Raw genomic sequence first — 22,241 nt, forward strand, 5'->3', positions numbered from 1 at the left:
CTTGGAAAATTAGAGCAGATACCATCTCTATCCCCCTTAAAAACATCATAGAAGAGATACAACGTAAGTGGACTTTGGCTAAAATGCAGTTGTAAAGATGAAAAGAATTTGGAGCCGTGGACGAGGAAGGCATGGAGACTTTGATGGTGATTCATTGAAATGAAAGTACTCCAAGATCCCCTGTGGCGGAAGGTGGATCCCTCTTTCTCGGGCTACGTACATTTCTAGATGTTGACTGAGTAGTGAGAAAGAGTGGAGTGTGTTGTTGTCCAGAAACACCAAGCGAGATGAGAGCATGGTGGGAGGGAGCTAATGAGGTATTCTGAGAATTCTTCAGGATCGTAGCCCCACCCCAGCTATGCTGAGAGACAACGGCAATCGGAGGAATTTCAAGAACTGGACAGCAGACAAAAGCCAAGGACTTTATAATTGGACATTTTCAGACTGACACACACAGAGAAAAGGAAAATAATTAGAGCACCTCATTTGAAATCTTATGGAAAGTTAGATATGGTTTTAACACAAATAGTAATCACTAAAAATGCAGCTGTTATCCTAATGATTAATATACCAATTGAAATGTAATTAGATGTTAATAAAAAATATGAACCCAGCAATATAAGAACTGGAGAAAAAACAGTGATCAAGGGGCGCAGGAAACCACTTTGATTAAAATGCATAAATTTGGAAATAACTGGAATTATTTTGATATTAATTGAAATATGTATAATTAGCAAAACTGTGGTAATATTGAATAATTACTGGAAAAATAATAATAAAATATTATAAAAAAGACAATTAGTACCTAAAGAATTGTGTTTTTTATAATAAATATACTGTAACTCAGCCAGCCTACTCCATTTAGGTCTCACCTCCTTGCTAGGAAATGGAAATCCTTAAACTGGCAGCCCTATGGACTACAATCTGGTCCCCTGTCACCTCTCCGATATCTCCACTTGGGCTGAACAGGGTTGAGAGCCCATGAGGCACTTTGGGGCAATGATACTGGCCTGTTGATGAGGTCGATCTTAGGAGCCATTGTCACTGGGGTGTGTGGGTCTCAGGCCCTCTCTACAATATCTCTATATATACAGTTTCTTAACATTTCCTCTACATTTTCCTCAATGGATTATGCTGGAAAGTTCAGTGACAAGCGGAATAAATATATTTCAAAGCTACAAATCTTATAATTTCTTACAATCACTATATCTCCTAAAATAGATTTAAGTGACATGAAAAATAAAAAAAGGTTCCATTTCAAAATCTGTTTTTGTGTGTTTGCCACATAACTGCTAGGTTGCTCTGCTTTCCTTTGACTTCAAAATGTAGAAAACCATCTGTTTCATCTGCACACTTTATTTTAAGCCATGGACAAAAATAAATCCCTCCCTACATAATTGACTGATATTGACTTTTTAACCTTGAATTATTGGAATATGTTTGCATTATGTCCACCAGGTCACATGTATGAATATGCTGACCTTTACTGCCTTGCCAGCTCTCTCCATTTCTAAGCAATGAATTCAGGTATTTCCAAGGACATGATCAAAGATGCCTCCCTAAATTTCATCCCAGCATTTTGAAGTCAAGACTAAAGGCGGCGAAAGCTCTTGCTGTCTGGGAATGTCCTGCAGCTGCACTCTTCCCAAAGAGTGTATTTCAGCTGGTACAGGGCTGGTCCTCAGCAGCCATTTCAGAGTTTTTGAATCACTATGAGCTTATATGAACTGTTTGATGAATTTGGGGTTGCATTTTTTTTCTTTATATGGTCCTGTGTTTTTGACATCCTTATAGCGATTGTAACATTTCTTAATTTTTAAAGCTGCTGATATTGTGGGTTGCTTTGAGCTCAGCATTTGTCATTGGAAAAATAGAATACAAACATCAAATCAAATCAACTGCAGTCAAATACAAAGGCAAATTATAAAGCTGCAAAATATGTTGCCTCTGTCTGTCACTCTGACTCCAGGATTTGTCAGTCAACGGATTAGATAGATCAGTACCCACTGTACCTTGATAGCAAATTGAGGAGGAATGTTTCTCATGTATGGAGTGAGAAACTGGCTTAAGGCTGTCTTATTGCAGTCAGAACAATAGGGAATTGACCACAGCAACTGGAGTTTTGACAGATTAATCCAGGCAAAGCAATACACAGTGGTGTATTTTCTACACAGTGGGGTAGGAGGAAAAAATTAAATTCAGAGCGTGAACAGGCAATACTCAGTTCTTTATTTGAGAATGAAAGATAGTGGTTCTATTGTTAACTGATGAAAAAAAACAACTTTACAAAATAAATGATGGAGCAGGTGGCAACCCATAAAGATTTACAGATGCTCCTCTCTATAACCTTATTGCTCCTATTTCCCTCCTGTGGTTTCTCTCTTTGCCTTCTGATCTTGTTTTATGTTCCATCCCTGCTGTGTAGACACGCAGAGTCATTCTCTCATATACATAGTCCCCTTCAGTCTCAATAGAGTCAATGTTGTAGCCACATCAGCTAAATAGGTTTCCGTCAACTACCTGCTTCGTTTTAATAATAATAATGTAGCATGAATGAGATTGCTTGTGGAATGGAATCAGAGAATTGTAGAGTTGGAAGAGACCTCGAGGGTCATCTAGTCCAGCACCCCCCCTCACAATGCAGGAATATGCAGCTGGCCCATATGGGGATCAAACCCACAATCTTGGCATAATCAGCACCACACTCTAGCTAACTGAGCCACCATCAATGGCAAACAAGTTCTTATTTGGTTGGGGTAGACTGTGTGGGATCAAATTCAGATGCAAACTGGCTTGAACCAATTTTCCTGGCCTAAGGTACAGGTGTCCTTCCAATCTCACACTTCTCTATGCAAGCAAAGCAGCTTGTTCCATTGAAGTAAATGGTGATATGAGAGCTCTGTGAGCAAAGAAGAATGTCAAGGGGCAATTGGCTTAAAATGCCTGCACTCTTATAAGATAATTTCCACAGCTAATTACCAAGCTATATCCTAAAAAGTGCAAACACACTAGCAACCTATCTGTATGCATGTTTGCTCAGAAGTAACTGAGTCCCGTGAAAATTTCTCCCATGTAAGGGCATAATAGGGTTGCAGCCTGAATAAATAACAGTACAGACACATACAAAATGTAGTAGTCAAATGTCAAATACCATTTCCATTCCTAACAACTACTGTTTGGCAACACTGTGAAACCAGTCAAAATTATTTGGTACAAATTTTTGCTTGAGAGAAATTCTCGTAAAAATATTGAATAGCTAGACCTACACTGCTACACTGAACGCTTAAGGCAGGGGCGGGAAATCAGGGGCCCTCAGCCTGATTCATCTGGCCCCAGTTTCTCATACACCACAGAGTTTGGTTGCCAGATAGAGAGGGGGGGGGGGGTAAAGTGAGAGGAAGGTGATGTGGCTGCACATCCCGCCCATTTTTTCCTCTGGCTCCACCCACCAATGCTTCAGGCTCCGCTCACCATCCACTGCAGTCCTTGATTGAATTTTTCAAGTGAATCCACATTCCTTCCTAGGAATAAGGGCTCCCTAGCTTGAAGTATTTATTTTGATGAGAGACAGCAATAGCTACATGCAAGACCTGTTCTTAAACATTAGTAAATTACTCACTATGTTCATCAGCGTCAGAAGATACTTCTGAACGTGTTCTTTCCCATGGAATTGTACAACAGAGTCATCAACACCTAGAAGCACTTCAATGTTGTAATCGTCATCCGTCACATGCCTTGGATATCTCCTCCTCCTCCTGGAGGTGCTAATTTCATCTTGCAAGAGGTTCACCATGCTGTCTAGATTGCTTAGATCAGGCGCTGAAAGAAATGAAAAGCTGTTAATTTTTAAAAGTGCCACATTTTATTTCTCAATTATTATTTTTAATCATAAAGACGAGAAACTCCTATTATAGTTCCTCTCTTACAGTACGATTGCATCTTGAATGGGGGCTACTTTCTTGAGGTGGCACCCTTGGAACTGTCCCCGTGTGAGCATCCTCACTTTCCAAGCAAGGCAGAGAGTTTTTAAGCTCTCCATCTTGCCCGCAATTCATTTGCAGAATTTCAGTCACGTAAGGTTGAAATCATGCAAGTTAATTGCATGCAAGGTGCAATCGCACCGTGTAAGTTTGGGACAATTTTGTTAAAGTTCCATTGGATAAACCTGGATTTATTCAGCTAAGGTAAGAAGAGAATTTGATGTACTGTAAGATCTCAAATCCGGTAAAAAGAGGCGTCCAAAACGTTTATGGATTAGAAGTATGGTGTGGGGTCAAATTTTCACCTGAACAATTGCCCTAATGACAATGTAATCTCCAGGATGGGTGAGTAAGTAAATTAGATAGATCTAGATGACATAGATATAGATATGAAATCTTAAAATGGACATCTGTGGGATGCAGCCAGAGCCCCTCAGTGGTATTTGTGCTTCTTCATCTTTATAACACTACAAATATATTTTTATGTGACAAGGCAACATGGTTAAATGCAGAGTTCTTTCACTGCATCAGCATGAATCTGAATCTGCATAATTGATATCAATACCAAAAGTGTATATTTCAGCATGACTTCTTCATAGGTTTCCTTTACGCATGTGTCTACATATACAGTGGTACCTTGATTTTTGAACGTCTCTGTTAACAAACATTTTGGTTTACGAACGCCGTAAACCCGGAAGTAAATGCTTTGGTTTTCAAACACGCCTCAGAAGTTGAACATGCCACGTGGCTTCCACGTGCAATCAATCTGTGTTCAGCTAATCTCAGGAGCTCTCTTGCAACCAATTTGTTTTTGTGACTGTCTGCGCCTCAGTTTTCGAATGTTTCAGAACTCAAACAGTCTTCCGGAAAGCATAACGTTTGAAAACTGAGGTACCACTGTATACAAATATTTATTTATTTATTTATTTATTTATTTATTTATTTCATACACTGTTTGCTGTATCCACTGAAGACATCCTGTTTGTGCAAGGAACTTGCTGCTTCTCTTCATCCCTCTCCCCACCCTGAATCTGCCCCATGTTGTACAGGACCTGTGTTGTTAATCAAAAGTGCAGGCTATAGATATTTAAAGAAATAAATAAAACGCCAGAACAGATGAAGGATGCCTGACACCCTTTCATGAAAGGGGAACTTTAATGGATACTGCCCTGTGTATGTACACATAGACCTAGACCCAGACAATCGTATCAGGGAGACTTGCAGAATACTAGGAACTGGAAATATATATGAGCCATTATACTAACAAATGCAGTGCCATCTCTGTGTTGTTCTAAAATCAGCTTATCGACAGATGTGAGGAATATGGGGAGGGAGGAGATGAATGGCATGACTAAGAAAATGCAATCAGCATTATAGGGATTTTGTGGGATAATTCACATAACTACAATATCAATATGAGAATAAGCAAAGGTGATCACACATTCTTGATATTCTAGTGATGTGAATATTGATGTTCTGGAGATATGAATGATTAGAAACAGGTGATGGTCACACAGCCGTAAAAGTTATCCCAGCCAAATCAAGAACTGGAAGGAAAGAAGCACTAAAGAGTAAGACTCAAAATATGTAAGTCAAATAATTCTTTTCATCATGCAAGCATGAAATATAAAAATTCAAATAACCAAGATAATAACTGATAAGATGAGGGCTTCAATTCCAAAGTTCGTTAAAATGAGATTTTATATTTTGTCTAACAGAAGCAAATGATTTTATGCAGATACCTTGCTAAATGATTGTTATTAATGCTTATAAACTTGATTTGTATTCATTCTATTATGTGATTTTAAAATCATTTTATCTTTTTTTTTGCAAAAGCCATAAAAAGATGAACTCTACAATCGGTAACATGAAAACTATTAATAAATTAATCTATGCAATTTCTTAATCCTTTGACCTCAAGATAAAATATATGAAGGAAGCTCTGATTACATTACTGTACTTGGTCCTGAGGATTCCTTTGCTCTTATGCAGTGGCCAATATCTAAAATCTACATTAGATACACCCAACATCTTGCCCACACTGTCTTCAGCAGTAAATCTCTATGTTAAATAACCTTCCTCTGAAAACATGTGAAAGGATGAGTGTTTTTTTGAGAACAGAGGGACTTGTGGAAAGAGGCATTGGGCAGAGGGCAAAACTCATGTGCCACAGAAGTTTTGCTGGTTCCATTTGTTGAGGAATGACTTATGACTAATGACATCGGGGTTTGTTTGTTTATTTTGTAGATAAAACAAACACACAGAACATCCTAAAAGAACCAAGTTTTCTAAAGGATTGTGACACCCGATCTGTAGGTGCATGATTCTTAAGACTCAGCTGCAGGCTCCAAGGTCAGAGATGAACCCACCTGGGATGGGTTTGGGTGGGCGGAAAGGGGCAGGGGAAAGGTTCTCAATTCCTGTTTGGTTCTCTGCTTAAAATGGCTTCCCTGCTGCTTGGTGGGAAGCCATGGTCAAAACCCATCATTTGCATTCCCCCCTTAATACAGCCCAACTGCAGATTTCATCCCCCCACCCTGGCTACACAGCAATAACCAGTAGCCTGCTAGTCACTGTCTGCATATGTCTAATTCCACCCTCTTCCCTGCTAATTATAAATTTGCTCCGTCATTCTTCCTCACCTTTTCCTCATTTTGTATCTAAATGTCCTCTACTTGTCTTTTATCTTGCTAGCTGCATTTTCCTCTAAGCCACGTAAGCCTCTTCATAATTCATAAATCCTCTTTTCACAGTACAGGTTGCACTTGGAACCTTATGCTGCATATCATGCATAAGGAAATTGGACAAATCCCGGAAGCCGAACTGAGCTGCAAGTGAGGTGCTGTGAGGTGAAAGCCTACTGGGCTAAACATTATACATACATACATACATACAAACATACAGTAAGCCCACAACTTACGCACATTTAACTTGTGAACATTCAGCTTTATGCACTTCTCCCTAAAATAAAATAAAACTAAAAAGTGGGTGGGCATTCTACGTGGGGGTTACTTTCTGGGGATCTCACCTGAAGTCAAAATTGTATAGTCAAAACACATTGGGTGCAATGGTGGGTGGGACTGCCAAAGCCTTTTTTCCTGAATACCCAATTTTGACTTTAGGCGAGATCCCCAGAAAGTAACCCCCATGTAAATTGTGGACTTACTGTAATCATGTCGGGACAAAATGCTACCATATTCAGGCCTGATTCAGAAAATAAGGTTAAAAGAATGACTGAAAAGATGTGTTTGGGTGTTAATGGCGCACATAATACTGCTTTTCCTGCACAACATTCCAGTTTCTATGGATGTGAATTACCTCTACCTGGGACCTTGGAGAGATGTTGCCAGTCAGATAATGTCTAAAAAATATTGGGATGGATGCACAGTGGCCTAAGACTGCAATCCTGGCTGTGGGACTTGGCAGAGCAATGCAGCCAGCACTACCAGGGTGGTGGTGCTACAGGGAAAACATCTGTTTGTTGCATTAGCTCCCAGGCTGTCACAGCAAAGAGTTGCTGTCATGGGATGGCAGAAGGACAGCTCAGGATCCTGTGATGGCTCAACCTGCCCACTCTCAAATTTCAGAGGTTTTTGCAGGCAGTCACCAGCAGGGATGCCATGGGTGGAAGTTTCCACCTGCTTTTTGTGCATGTGTACTGGGGTGCTCACCCAGCAGCGGGCAGCTCTGCTCCATGCAAAACCCCTCCAGCACAGCAGATCGCTCTGCATCCTGGTATAAAGCAGCAGCCTGTGTTAAATAATAATAATAATAATTTATATCCCGCCCATCTGGCTGGGTCCCCCCAGCCACTCTGGGTGGCTTCCAACAAAACACTAAAATACAATAACCTATTAAACATTAAAAGCTTCCCTAAACAAGGCTGCCTTTAGATGTCTTCTAAAAGTCTGGTAGTTATTTTTCTCTTTGACAACCGGTGGGAGGGCGTTCCACAGGGCGGGTGCCACTACCGAGAAGGCCCTCTGCCTGGTTCCCTGTAACTTGGCTTCTCGCAGCGAGGGAACCGCCAGAAGGCCCCCGGCGCTGGACCTCAGTGTCTGGGCTGAACGATGGGGGTGGAGACGCTCCTTCAGATATACTGGGCCGAGGCCGTTTAGGGCTTTAAAGGTCAGCACCAACACTTTGAATTGTGCTTGCAAACATACTGGGAGCCAATGTAGGTCCACAACTGATCCACAATTCCAAAATGAATTGTGTCTGTAAGTTTAACCCACAAACAACACCTGGTTCCTTTTATCTCCCTTTTATTAACTGTATTTTTTTTTAAAAAATCACAACATGAAAATACAAAATACAAAATTTCATCAGGCCAGCAACCTACGATAATGGTGTTTCACATTGTGGTTTAGTGAATGTTATAGTTCTTTAATGAGAAAAGGTCGATAATACTGGAGAAACGTGCCTGAGATGTAGTTTGGCTGCTAACACTGTTGCCATGAGAGAACTTTGGCCATGTTCTATGGTGCATACTCATTGGCCGCTGGCAAGAGCAGCAGGACCAGAATGCAGAGTTTCCCTGCAGTAGCAGGGGGAGATCTGTAGAGGATGTAAGAATGCTTCCCGCCATTACTCTGGAATCTTTTGAGCTCAAGAACGAACTTGCATTAAAGAAAAATAGTGTACACCAGCAGCAAAGTGCATGAATGGCACCAAGGATCACACGAACATGTGGTGGCTGCAAAAAGGATAAGTGGGAATGCAGTTTTCCGAAGTCCCACCCCATCACCTCTTATTTAAAGTCAAAACGGGTTTCATTATAATCAAAACATAACAATTAAAATAGGAATGCATATGGAATTTGCTTTATACTCTCATCCTTCCATAAAATTAATACTTAATTTTACCTGGAATCACAGTAGTATTTGAAATAATTAGCTACACTGCACAGTGGAGAATTACTCATCATGGAAGTAGAAACATATAATTAAGTGAAAATTGCATAAAAGTGGGATTTCCCACATCTTCCATTAGATTCTACACAAACTATGAATTTATTGCCATTCTCATCTTATTATCCAAAAGGGTGTGTGTTTTTGTATCGTTTTCATAAGGTGAACATGTTCAGGACTATTTTCATTAACCTCTGCCAATGAGACACTTGAATGCTCAGTCCATTCTCCAAAAAACATTATTAAATTACAGGGAATTAGCACATTTAATGATGGTGATAGGTGACCCTTTGGCATTCTGAGTGACATCCCTAACAATCTCATTTGCAATTTAAGGAGAATGAAATGCCAAGGCTCAGAACAAGACTTGAATTACAACAGGCTAATGTGATACATTAAGCCTTTTATCTGTGAAGCATTCATTTTTCAGAAAAAAGGGAAACTACAATTCATTACTTGTAAAACAAGTAAGCAATTTTAAAAATCCTTTAATAAAAAAAAACAGGAAAAAATCTACTTTATGGGGGAAAATGCTACTAGAAAGCTTATTAAACATAGCTTTTTGGGGGGCAACAACTGCTTTTGAATACAAATTGTTTATACTATTAGATTTATTTATGTATTTAGGTTAACTTGTACTTGAGACATGGAAGTTACTCAACCATTATTTATGTTTTATTTGTATTTCAAAAGATTAATAATACCTTGAAGAGGAAAGGTTTGGTGAAGTGTTAGAAGATGAAACCGTTCACCAATATTATGCCTATAGATACAAAATTTCATTTAAAAGTAATTTGAAATGTATGATAGAACCATGACTAATTATTAACATTACTCATTCATTCATACATTATGCTATAACTGTTGACACCCACAGGGCTAAACAGAAAGCCCCCACTTTTTGCTGCCCCATTTGTGGGCACCAAAATGTGTGGGGCTTCAGTGATTTCTCAGAGGAAATTTCAGAAGTGAGGAATGAACTTAACTCTGGTCACACTGAGCCCCTCTCAGTAGCCACCATTTTGTTCCTCTCTGTTGCCCCTGTGAGCAATGAAATGGCCTCCCGTAGTGTCATTCACAGGGGCACTATGGGCAAAACAAAATGGTGGCTGTCACCTAGTAGCTGCCAAGAGCTGCGCGATGTGGTCAAGATCAGCTCTGCTGCCAACACCAGCTCCGCAAAGGGGCAAGTGAATTTTGCCTCTCCTTTCATTCCTCCCGCACTCCAAAACAGGCTGAAAAAAAATTGAACTTATTACTGATGCTTAGCTCACCACAAGTATGTTTGTAGCACCAGATCTCAAAGTGCAGGGGGTAAATACGTATCTCCAAAAAATTGAAAATATGTGGGGACACATGTCAGGGAGCCACACTTCATTTGCGGTTCCCAGGTATACTTTATCCACCATGTGCACCTCACCTTATTGTCCCTAGTTAGCTAAAAAATCAAGTAAGGGGAATGGTTGCCTTTAAACAAAACTGTTATTAAAATGTCATATTTTGCAAAGAGTTAAAATGGAGAGTATTTCAAGCCCAAATGTTGCCAAAACCTTTTATGCAAAAAACCCCCCAAACCTAAAGACGTCCAAAGCAAACCAGGGATATTTGGAGCTTTTGAAGCCAGATGGATATAAATATGGCTTTGTTCTCTTGTGCTGTGTGGGTGTGACACTGATCCGGACCTCAGGGCAACAGCTGAGAAGTGAGGCTTTCATAATGCAGCACATATTACGCGAGTGTGTCATAGAAACAAGAAAGGGGTAAATAATGTCTTGATACGTGAACCATGTGGAATAAGCATTGAAGAGCAGAAAGAAAAGGAGGGGGGGATGAGAAATGGGAAGGTGGCAGATGAACAAAACACCATCTGAATAAGTAAAGGTTCAGACCAGGCTTGGAAAAACAGTATTAAGAAAGTAAAAAAAAAAAAGAAAAGCCCTGCTTTTCAGGCCGAAGATCCACCTGGTCTGCCATTCTGTTTCCACAGTGGCCAACAAGGTGCCTCTGGGGAGCCCCAAAGAAGTGCAACAGCACTCTCCCCAAATGTGATTCTCAGCAACTGCTATTCAGATACATATCACACTACCTCTGGTGCTGGAGGCGCTACACAGTCACCATGGACAGCAGTCAATGATAAGTCTAATCCCCCTTTACAGCTGTCCAATTTGATGGCCAACATTGCATCTTGTGTGCGGGAATTACACAGTTTGCCTATGCAATGGGTGAAGGGGTACCTTTTGTCTACCCTAAGTCTTCCAACACTCAGCTTGACTGGAGGGTTCTAGTATTTTGGAAGAAGAAGAAAAGCTATCCACCTTCCCCATACAGTGCATGATCTTATGCACCTCTACCATGCTCCCCTGCTCATGTTTTTTTGAAGCTAAAAAGACCAAATCCAAACAGGATTTGCTTGGGTTCAGTTCTTTTTCCTGTGGTTATCATTTTGCCAAATCACTCTCTCTCACACACAAATGTGCACCTCAATTCCCCCCTTTTTATACTGCCATCACAAACTTCCAATTAGGTCACATCATATTTTTTTCTGCCATCCTTAAAAAAATTAGCTATGTAATCACTGGATTGAAAGTTTAGTTTTCGCTGGTCATCTTACATATCCCCTTCATTTCACCAGCTATGCATAAAATCACTACCTCTCTTATTACACCTCCCAAACATCAACACATTGCTTAAATTTATGCAGTTTAAGCACTTCAAAATACCACTAACCCAAAATCTTACAAATGTTTTCCTTACAATTAACACTAATGCTGCTTTTTAACAAAATAACATGTTTAGGAAATCTAGATTGCTGTATCGTTGAGCTGGTAATTCGATACTGAAAAATGCTAAAAAGACCACTCACTTGGAATGCTACAGCTTGAACTTGCAGGCATGGCCAAACTTGGCCCTCCAGCTGTTTTGGGACTACAATTCCCATCATCCCTGACCACTGGTCCTGTTAGCTAGGGATGATGGGAGTTGTAGTCCCAAAACAGCTGGAGGGCCAGGTTTGGCCATGCCCCTGAAGGATAAAATGGGAGCATCAAGGAAGAAGCCCAGAACATACCAGCAAGTCAGTAAGTGACAGCACCTACCAGGGATGGGGGGTGGGGGAAGAATTCAATTCAGTTTGCCTTTAAAGGTGAATGTAGCTATTTTACACAACCTTGGCACCTCCAGATCAGGGTGGGGGAAATTCCTGCCTTCAACTCTGCCTGTCAGCGTAGACAACACTAAGATAGATGGCTCAATGGTCTGACTCAATATAAGGTAGCTTCTTATGTTCTTATAGAAGCAAGCACAAGCAGGCACTCTCTTCTCAGCCACATGCAGCTTAACAAGTCCAGTTATGAATTCACTATTTTGGGTCCTGTGCTTTGGCCTCTTTCCCTGGCCTTGGGCAGAGCCTGAGGATGAAGAGAAAGCAACTAGCTAAGATTATAGACCCTTTTCTTCTGGCTCTGTATCTCAAGACTCAGAGATGCATATATTTCTAGGGTCACAGGCAGGAAGGCCACCACCAGTTAATTATAGGAGAATTTCAATTGGTCAGAAATATTTAATCCATTAATTACACCAATTAATTCAAAGCACAGATCTACTGTACCCAAATATTGGGTGTGAGCCACTTTCCAAAGCTGAATCAATGTTGGAGCACTTTGGTTTTGAGCAAGCCGTGCAAACACAGCATGTGCTATACTTTATTATTATTATTATTATTATTGATACATTCTGCAATAAAAAGAGAGACAGAACAGTTAAAATCAATAAAGCCTTTCTGGTTAATATGTGTCAGAAACCCTCACAGGTCCCACAGAATGTATTATGATCACCCTGCAAGACAGTGCATAGGACTTCTGCAGCATGGGAGGCTGATGGAGTTTTTATTGAACCTGTCAATCATTTTACTTTCTTCCTTCTTTGAATGCTTTATTACAAAAACACTACTTATCATCTAACTCAACAATCCCACAGAGGGAGCCATACTAGACTGTAGCAGCAAAAAATGGAAAGGATCTTGTGTCACCTTTAAACTAAGATATGCAGTCCAGTCCTATACATGTTGGAAGTAACTGGCATTATGTTCAATTCAGCTTAATCCCAAGTAAGTGTGCAAAGAATTGCACTGTCATTGTGGTTTGAACCACAAGCAGGCTTTCAAGAGAATGCACAGAGACTGGGAGCATGGGCATAATGTATGATTCCATCTCTCCTATATGTATGTTTATTGAACACCTGAATAGCCCCTATGCTTTCTATGGAAAGCTAAAACACCTAAAAGGTAAGAATAATGACCATTTGTAATAGCGGTGATTACTGCCTTGGATCCAAAGGAGTCTTGTATGATTGGAATGGTCTTTCTGTTTGTGCAAAACATGTGTCAAATTCTTACAATTGTCCAGTTTTCCTGCAGCCCCACCCACACTATTCTAGAGGGTCTCAAGAGGGGCTTTGCGGGAGCACATGGAGGCTGTATGGGAGAGGAACCAGGAAAGTATCATTCTGCTCACTCTTCTCAGGATCCAACCTACAATCCTAGATATGCTAAGGTACTTCAACACACATAACTGGAGATAAATCCATGACCTTAATTAACACCTAAATGAATAGAATCAAATGTGATGATATATAAAAGGGAAACACAAAAAAAAGAATATAAATAGACCAAAATATGCCAACTTTCAGATACAAATGTGACAGTATTTCAGTCTCCCAGGACACCCTGCTACTGAGCTGAAAGTCACATTTAACTGTGTGTTTTTTTTAATAATAACCTTCAGCAGAATACACCAGCATGAGATTTCTAGAACTAGCAGACCAAATTCATTTTAGAACAGTGATTTGCCTCTCATTATATGTCTGAAATTTACAAAGCTTACCTAGGAAAATTGTGTTATCACTAAATATTATGTTTAATATATATATATATATATATATATATATATATATATGTAAAGGGACCCCTGACCATTAGGTCTAGTTGTGACCGACTCTGGGGTTGCAGCGCTCATCTGGCTTTATTGGCCAAGGGAGCCGGCGTACAGCTTCCGGGTCATGTGGACAGCATGACTAAGCCGCTTCTGGTGAACCAGAGCAGCGCACGCACTTTGACTGCTAGGTTGGCAGGAGCAGGGACCGAGCAACGGGAGCTCACCCCGTCACGGCGATTCGAATCGCCGACCTTCTGATCGGCAAGTCCTAGGCTCTGTGGGTTAACCCACAGTGCCACCCGCGTCCCTTTTATATATATACATATACATGCATATAATATCATATTGTATTGCATTGTGGTATTTAGTTGCATTACACATGTGCACACAATCTGCCAACCATGCTGTAATGGTTTTTAGTCCTCAAAAGTGCATGTGAAAAGGATCTAGAAGTCTTGGTTGACCACAAACTTGACATGAGCCAACAGTGTGACGCGGCAGCTAAAAAAGCCAATGCAATTCTGGGCTGCATCAATAGGAGTATAGCATCTAGATCAAGGGAAGTAATAGTGACACTGTATTCTGCTCTGGTCAGACCTCACCTGGAGTACTGTGTCCAGTTCTGGGCACCACAGTTCAAGAAGGACACTGACAAACTGGATCATGTCCAGAGGAGGGCAACCAAAATGGTCAAAGGCCTGGAAACGATGCCTTATGAAGAACGGCTAAGGGAGCTGGGCATGTTTAGCCTGGAGAAGAGGAGGTTAAGGGGTGATATGATAGCCATGTTCAAATATATAAAAGGATGTCACATAGAGGAGGGAGAAAGGTTGTTTTCTGCTGCTCCAGAGAAGCGGACACGGAGCAATGGATCCAAACTACAAGAAAGAAGATTCCACCTAAACATTAGGAAGAACTTCCTGACAGTAAGAGCTGTTCGACAGTGGAATTTGCTGCCAAGGAGTGTGGTGGAGTCTCCTTCTTTGGAGGTCTTTAAGCAGAGGCTTGACAACCATATGTCAGGAGTGCTCTGATGGTGTTTCCTGCTTGGCAGGGGGTTGGAATCGATGGCCCTTGTGGTCTCTTCCAACTCTATGATTCTATGAAAGCTTATGCTATAATAAATCTGTTACCTTTTTAGGTGTCACAAGGCTATATTTCTACTACCACATTAATCTTTAAACAGGGCCAGGGAAGCCCATAGTGTAGTGATTCTCCCTGCATTGGTCAGGGTAGGCAGTGGAATGGTTTACATAGCAGCTCATCCTGTGGCCAGCAGAGAATTTACCTTCTTAGCATTTTGGGCGGGGCCCTATTGCACAAGCAGAGATTCCTGTGCCAAGCTTGCAAAAGGAAGGCTCACCCAGTGATGCTGTTGCTGGAATAGAGAGAAAGCACAGCATCCACAGATCTGTCATCCTACCCATTCTCAGGGAAAGCACAATAACATGGGTACTCAAACTAAGGCCCGGGGACGGGATCTGTCCCAATCGCTTTCTAAATCTGGCCAGCGGACGGTCCAGGAATCAGCATGTTTTTACATGAGTAGAATGTGTCCTTTTATTTAAAATGCATCTCTGGGTTATTTGTGAGGCCTGCCTCAGGAAACTACAACTAATCAAGAATGTGGCAGCTAGACTGGTGACTGGGACCGGTCACCGAGACCACATAACACTGGTCTTGAAAGAACTACATTGGCTCCCAGTACATTTCCAAGCACAATTCAAAGTGTTGGTGCTGACCTTTAAAGCCCTAAACGGCCTTGGTCCAGTATATCTGAAGGAGCGTCTCCACCCCCATCGTTCTACCTGGACACTGAGGTCCAGTGCCGAGAGCCTTCTGGCGGTTCCCTCACTGCGAGAAGCCAAGTTACAGGGAACCAGGCAGAGGGCCTTCTTGGTAGCGGCACCCGCCCCTGGAACGCCCTCCCACCAGATGTCAAAGAGAACAACAACTACCAGACTTTTAGAAGACATCTGAAGGCAGCCCTTTTTAGGGAAGCTTTTAATGTTTGATGTATTCCGGTATTTTAATATTTTGTTGGAAGCCGCCCAGAGTGGCTGGGGAAGCCCAGCCAGATGGGCGAGTATAAATAAATTATTATTATTATTATTATTATTATTATTAGGCAGGTTAGGCTGAGATTTGTTGACTGGCCCAAAGTCACGTAGTGAGCTTCATGTCCAAGTGGAGACTTGAACCCTGGTCTGACACTCCAGCCACAACTCCACAGAAGCTCCCATCAGTCTCCATCTCTCCCATAGCACAGGGGATGTGTCTGTTGGAGAATGGGAATGGAAAGCAAATATATGCTCACATCACACAGCCTGTTGGAGTCTGAGATGTTGACCTTTCAAGCTCTTTATTAGGCAGCGGCCCTTAAAGTATTATGCAAGAGAAAGGCTTGAGAGAGGGCAAGTGCTGCTCTCAAGAAAAAGATCTGAGGCCACTGAGTTCCAGGAATAATGTTTTCAATTCAAATAAGTTCTATCCCTGCCTTTTAATCTTGCTTTCCCACTCAGGTTCTGTGCTGGCTCCCTCAGCATTAGGACTTCCTTCCTACAACACTACAGTTTATACTAACAATGGCAGTCAATGCAAGTAAGAACTTTGCTTCAGGCTCCAAAGGCCTAATCTCTCCAAGACTGTGTGGCCTGGTGCCGGTGGTGTTGAACCAGAAAGAAAACAAGCTAAAATCCTGTCAACCGTTTGAACATGAGCAGGAATGAGGGAACATCTGGATTTTGGTCACTGTAAATTATAAGAAGGGAAAGAAAACATGACTTTGAAACGTCTCAAGTGCCAGGGAACAAACTGGTCTGCAGTTTGAAATCCCAAAACATCACAGAATAGTGGAGTATTGCCTGCGTTTGCCAAACAGTCCATAGCCTGCCAGGAAAGCCAACAAGGCTGTCAGGGTTTTTTATTTTTATTAATATTATTAGATTCTTCATGCAAGATGTTACAATGTGTTTTTAAGAATGGTAGATATTCTTCAGCCTTATAAGAAGCGAATTCCAAACACACCCACACACCAAGGCTTCAGTGCCTATAGCAAACCCAGCATTTGTCCAAGGTGAGACAGAATAAGGCACTGTCCCAGCTAAAGCTAGGCAAGACAAATCTCATTTTCCTTGAATATTTCTGCCTTGCTAAAAAGTGACATTACATGTTTGGGGCAATTATCTACAAAAGCTGTCCTGCCATTTTCCAAATTACTGTCCATTATGCAATATGCAGAACTGTCAAAACTGGTCAGCACATTCACATCCTATCATAAGTGTGCCTTGTTCCTCATTCAAAATGCAGACCAGCTTGCTATTTACTGAACATGATGCTGGGCTCTTGCTTATCATTCTTTCTGCCTCAGTCTGCATATACACCACACATTTAAAGCACACCACTTTCCCCAAGGAATCCTGGGAAATGTAGTTTGTTAAGTGTGCTGAGAACTGCCATTCTGTGAGCGGAAAAACTACAGTTCCTAGAATTCTCTTGGGGAAGTCATGTGCTTTAAAGGCATGGTGTGGATGTGACCTGAGGTCAGTGTCTCTGGTCTTGGGAGTAAAAAAGAAGATAAAGAGAGCTATTTCTTATGCAGTTGTAAGTCTATAGAGTCGACCTGAGCAAGAAGAAGAAGAAATAAGGTAATAATTTCTATATGTTAATGTCCTTTGACCACCCAGAGGCTTCTGTGAATGAAGGGGGAGGGCAGGAGGGCGGGAGTTGCCTGTGTCCACCCCCACAATCTTCTCCAGAAGGTATGGGGAATCACAAGACACCTGTTTCTTGTCTGGCTCCTGAAATTGTGACTGTGGAAAAACCATGGTAGGCATATAAATTATCCCACAACATAGCCCTGCAGCTATGAATATGAATTTTTCATTATATTAATTGTCCCACTTTCAACATGGAACAAGACACTTTGGATATCTTATGCAACATCTTAATTAAATGTGAAATATTCAGCCTTAATATATATCCCCTCCTAACCTTTCTTAATACTGCGGGGAGCTTCTGCCAACAAACAGGTTCATTTTAGCTAATGTTCAACTTTCTTTTTCAATTCACTTCCCTGACTTTTTTATTTTGACATTTTCAACTCGTATATTAATTCCTGCCTGTGCAGAATACTGAGCCATTGTAATTACTTGCACTTAAGCCATTTATTGAAACTTTCTTTTGGTTTTGTTAGGTGGGGGAGGAGGGAACCACATATCAAACAAGAATATATTTCACATTGATCAGCCAGCCTTTAAACAAACTCCTTGCCAGTAGGAACAGAAACCAGATTTGTTCCTAATGCTGTATTTCAATCACAAAGACAAACTACCATGTCCAAGAGAGTCTAATATCATTGTTCTAGGCAGCAGAGCTGGGCTGCTGCAGTTGACATAGCAGCCTATGCAGGCGGTGGGGGACAGGACATGGCTGGCTTGCTCTGGTGTGCTAACTGGGAATGACCTATTCTCCAATCCCCTTTAGTATTGGAAATGACTGGTGCATGTGAGCCTCTATAACACCAATAGGATGCCACACAAGGCAATGGAGAAATATCAACAAGAGGGTATGAACTGAATCCCAGTGTGTCAATTGGGTTTGTTTGAATATGAAGTGAAACCCAGAGTATGAATTGGTGATGCTTAGATATATATTGAACCCCAGACCACGGCCCCTATTGGGAATTAATGTAACATCCAGAGCTTGTGCAATTTAACTCACATTTGTATCATGAGTTGTACTAAAAGGTGGCTTTAGGTTCAGAGCACCTGATTCTCACTGGTAACCTCTTCCCCCACTAAAAGCCTCTCATTTCTCCTCTGAAAGCTGTTGCTGAGAGCTGCATGACCTTCTGAAACAGAATCAGAAGAGAACTGGGGGTGAAGTAGTGAAATTTGGGTGCCCTGAGTGGTGTGAGCAGAAGCACTTTCCTTTAAGGCAAAGCCACCATTAGATATAACTTCATGTCAAACGAATAAAATCTCACTACAAATCCAAATATGGAGTACAACAAGCAGAAAGAAGGTGAAGACATGAGAGCTGTTTACACATGTTGAATAAAGACAATCCAGATAGAGAAAATGAACCTAATCCCATGGTATGGAGGAACATAGACGTACCTCAGAGTTTCTGACTAATTTGACTCAAAGGAAAATCCCCCACCACCCTGAGATAACAGTTACAACAGAGCTATCCAGCATGGTGCCCATGGACTATGGCTCCCATCAGCATGACCAATGGCCAGAGTGATGGGACTTGTAGTTCATCTGGAAGACATCACAACGGCTATTACTGAGTTGGAGACCAAATACAGTCTGTTGGACTTCAACAAAATGCATTTATTTTGGGCCTCTAATAAGAGGTTCTAGGGGTCTTATGAACTGCTGCAGTTTTATTATGTTATTGCTCATGAGGTGGGTTTTTTCATTTTAGAAATCTGGAATTTTATTGTTGTAAGTTGTATATTTTTAATGGTGCTTTAGGCATTGTTTATGTAATGTGTGTAACCCATTATACAATCTATTTTTTATGAAGCATGGTTCACAAGTTCCTTCCATAAATGACAACATTAATTTCTACTGTCACATCACTGTAATATCTCTAATATATTATTAGTTCATACTACTTCTGGAACTCAGAGCCCAGCACAAACACAGTAGGTTGAATCTACATCAGTGAGTCTATTGTATACCTCTCCAACTTGCAGAGCTAAACATTTATGAATGTTTGCAGTACCAAATTTCTTTCCTTGCAGAATAATTTCATGCTTTGCAATGTTTCTTGGAATTCTCTAGTATTCTGAATAGTTCAAAATGCAGTTTCATTATGGATATCACAAATATAAGAGGTCTGGCTCTTTTTGGCTTATATTAGCAACATCTATCAGTTTAAGTGAAAGACAATGCATTAGTTTCTCTTGAATGGAGTGGTTGAATATATTGTATAGATTCAAATATTGTATGCATGGAATCAAACTCTGCTGAATGCTTCTGGTTTGAACCACTTCAATGTTTCCAGAGAATCTCCCTAAGTTTATGAAGATTGTATAAAGGTAAAGGGACCCCTGATATTTAAGTCCTGTCGCGAACGACTCTGGGGTTGCGGCGCTCATCTTGCTTTACAGGCCGAGGGAGCCTGTGTTTGTCTGCTTCCGCAGACAGTTTTTCCAGGTCATGTGGCCAGCATGACTAAGCCGCTTCTGGCAAAGCCAGAGCAGCGCACGGAAACGCCGTTTACCTTCCCGCCGGAGCGGTACCTTTTTATCTACTTGCACTGCATGCTTTCGAACTGCTAGGTTGGCAGGAGCTGGGACCGAACAATGGGAGCTCATCCCATTGCGGGGCCTCGAACCGCTGACCTTTCGATCGGCAAGCACAAGCGGCACAGTGGTTTAAACCACAGCCACCCACATCCCATACAGACTGTATATCTAAGTATAATTACTGGCTGTTTTTCATTAACGCCTTGCTTTACATTGCAGCAACGGCAGAATCCTGGAAGTGGTCATAAGGACACTTGAGTTGAAAGAAAAGAGATTTTCAGACAATACATGCAAGAAGCACAGATGTTTCACCATTATTGTTCTAGCTTCCCTTCCCCTACTTCAGGGTCCCTTGCTCTGCCATTTGCCATGGAGACCAGCAGCAAACTACGTAATCAGACTTACACATGTGAGCTGCTGTCATCTTGACAATCACACTGAAACAAAAATATGATCCAATGGTGCAAAAGAACACAAAACACAAACTGAAAAAGTCAATTTCAAAGTGATAAAATGACAGTCCCTTAGATATTTCAGCATGAGACTATATTTGGTACAATGCCTCGTGTTTTGCTTTTCTCTGAAAGTTGAAACACATGTGTGCATAAATTTAATAACCACATTTTTTTTGCTTACTGGGTGTGGGTGTGTTAAAAAATGACTCCTTCAAACCTAAGGCCAGCTAAACTAGATATTCTAGTTAAACAAGAATATCACACAATAAACTGCCCACAAAACATTAAGGACAGTTTATTTCTGGAAAACAAACTTGAGACTGCTCTAGGGAGGGTCAAGGGGAAGAGCCCAACAGGACCAGGGGATGGGATGGTGGAGCCTAGTGTTCAATGTTCTGTCTCTCCAAAGTATACAGTTATTTGCATCTGCTTACAGGTCCCCAGCCACAAAGCAATGCATCCGTAAATAATCTCAGGCTAACACAGGTCAATCTAACGTAGTTCAGACTCCAACTGTATCATAAGCACAATACAGGAAATAAAATGTCTGCAGAGCATGTAACACAAGCAGGTGGTCCACAGGTGTAGACTTCATGTTAAGTTGAATCTACAACAAGCATATGATCCAGGTGAGTTAGTGCTGCTGTGGATTGCTAATTATCACCCACCCACCTCATGGAAGTTGGTGCTTTATGTTTTGATTTCATATTTTAAAATATTGTTGGCTGTCAATAATTTTTTATGTTTTAAAACTTGATTCTAAGTCATACTGCCTCCGAGTTAAGTGATGATCAAATGAATTAATGAATATTTAAATACTTGATTGTTCACATCCCTAGCAACATCTCAGTAGCTGATGCCCCCCAAGTACATGCCTCCAGATTGTCGTATTCCATCTGATAGTCACGCTCAGTCGTTTGTTTCCAAGATTTCTGAATGTAACACATGAATGCCTCAGAAATGCCTTCTCTTCGGAAGTGTGTCATCTGAAATGTAAGCAAACTGATGCTGCCTTATTTAAGTTGGGCCTGATTCCTTCTAAATGGCTGCCTCTAGTGCAGGAGACCCTTCAGTCAGACAATTGGTCCGTCTAGCTCAGTATTGTCTACGATGAATGGCAGTGGCTCTCCAATGTTTCAATACCCAACCCACCCTTTTCTCCCTGGGCCTGTCCCAACTCCAGGAGTCACTCCAGCTTCCCACTTCCTCTGCAAGACTTGCTCCAGAGGGCTGGGTGGGAAAGCAGAAGTTACTCGGAAGCTAGGGGAAAACCACGGATATGATCATCTCAGAAGTAGGCTGAGAATTCCTGCAGGCCAAATGACCGCTTGTGAAATCTTATGTGATAATTAGGCCGAACTAGTCTTTCTGTCTCTCACTGAAATCATGAACTTCAAATTTTGATACTATGGCAACAAGAGGGTTTTCATTAAACCCATTTCAGCTTCACACATTGCAAATAGAAAAGTGATCCTAGACAACTCGAGCACCAAACAATGCTTCTTTCTGCTGCTTCCCGCACATTCAGAACCGGTTTTGAACACATGTTCAGAAACTATCCATTTTAAGTTTCAGTAATCATCTCTGGTAAACAGCAGAAATGAGATTTGTCTCTGAAGGAGGGCTGGTTCTGGATTCTGGGTTGCTAGGCTAAGATAGTCATCCCAAGGTGCACTTAACTTAATGGGACACAAAGCCCATCC

At 41.2% G+C, this 22,241-nt stretch overlaps 1 protein-coding gene across 2 annotated transcripts in view; it reads right to left on the minus strand.

The window, feature by feature from the left end:
• Positions 1–22,241, minus strand: part of ADAMTS2 (ADAM metallopeptidase with thrombospondin type 1 motif 2) — a 220,837-nt gene that overhangs the window by 72,411 nt on the left and 126,185 nt on the right. For both annotated transcript variants that reach the window (XM_080991360.1, XM_080991361.1), the window contains exon 4: positions 3,620–3,819. In XM_080991360.1, coding sequence (XP_080847486.1) covers positions 3,620–3,819 — 200 coding nt within the window. The remainder of the gene's footprint in view (positions 1–3,619; positions 3,820–22,241) is intronic.

The sequence above is a fragment of the Podarcis pityusensis genome (assembly GCF_964106645.2).
Source record: "Podarcis pityusensis genome assembly, chromosome: 2".
In the NCBI taxonomy this organism is placed as follows: domain Eukaryota; kingdom Metazoa; phylum Chordata; class Lepidosauria; order Squamata; family Lacertidae; genus Podarcis; species Podarcis pityusensis.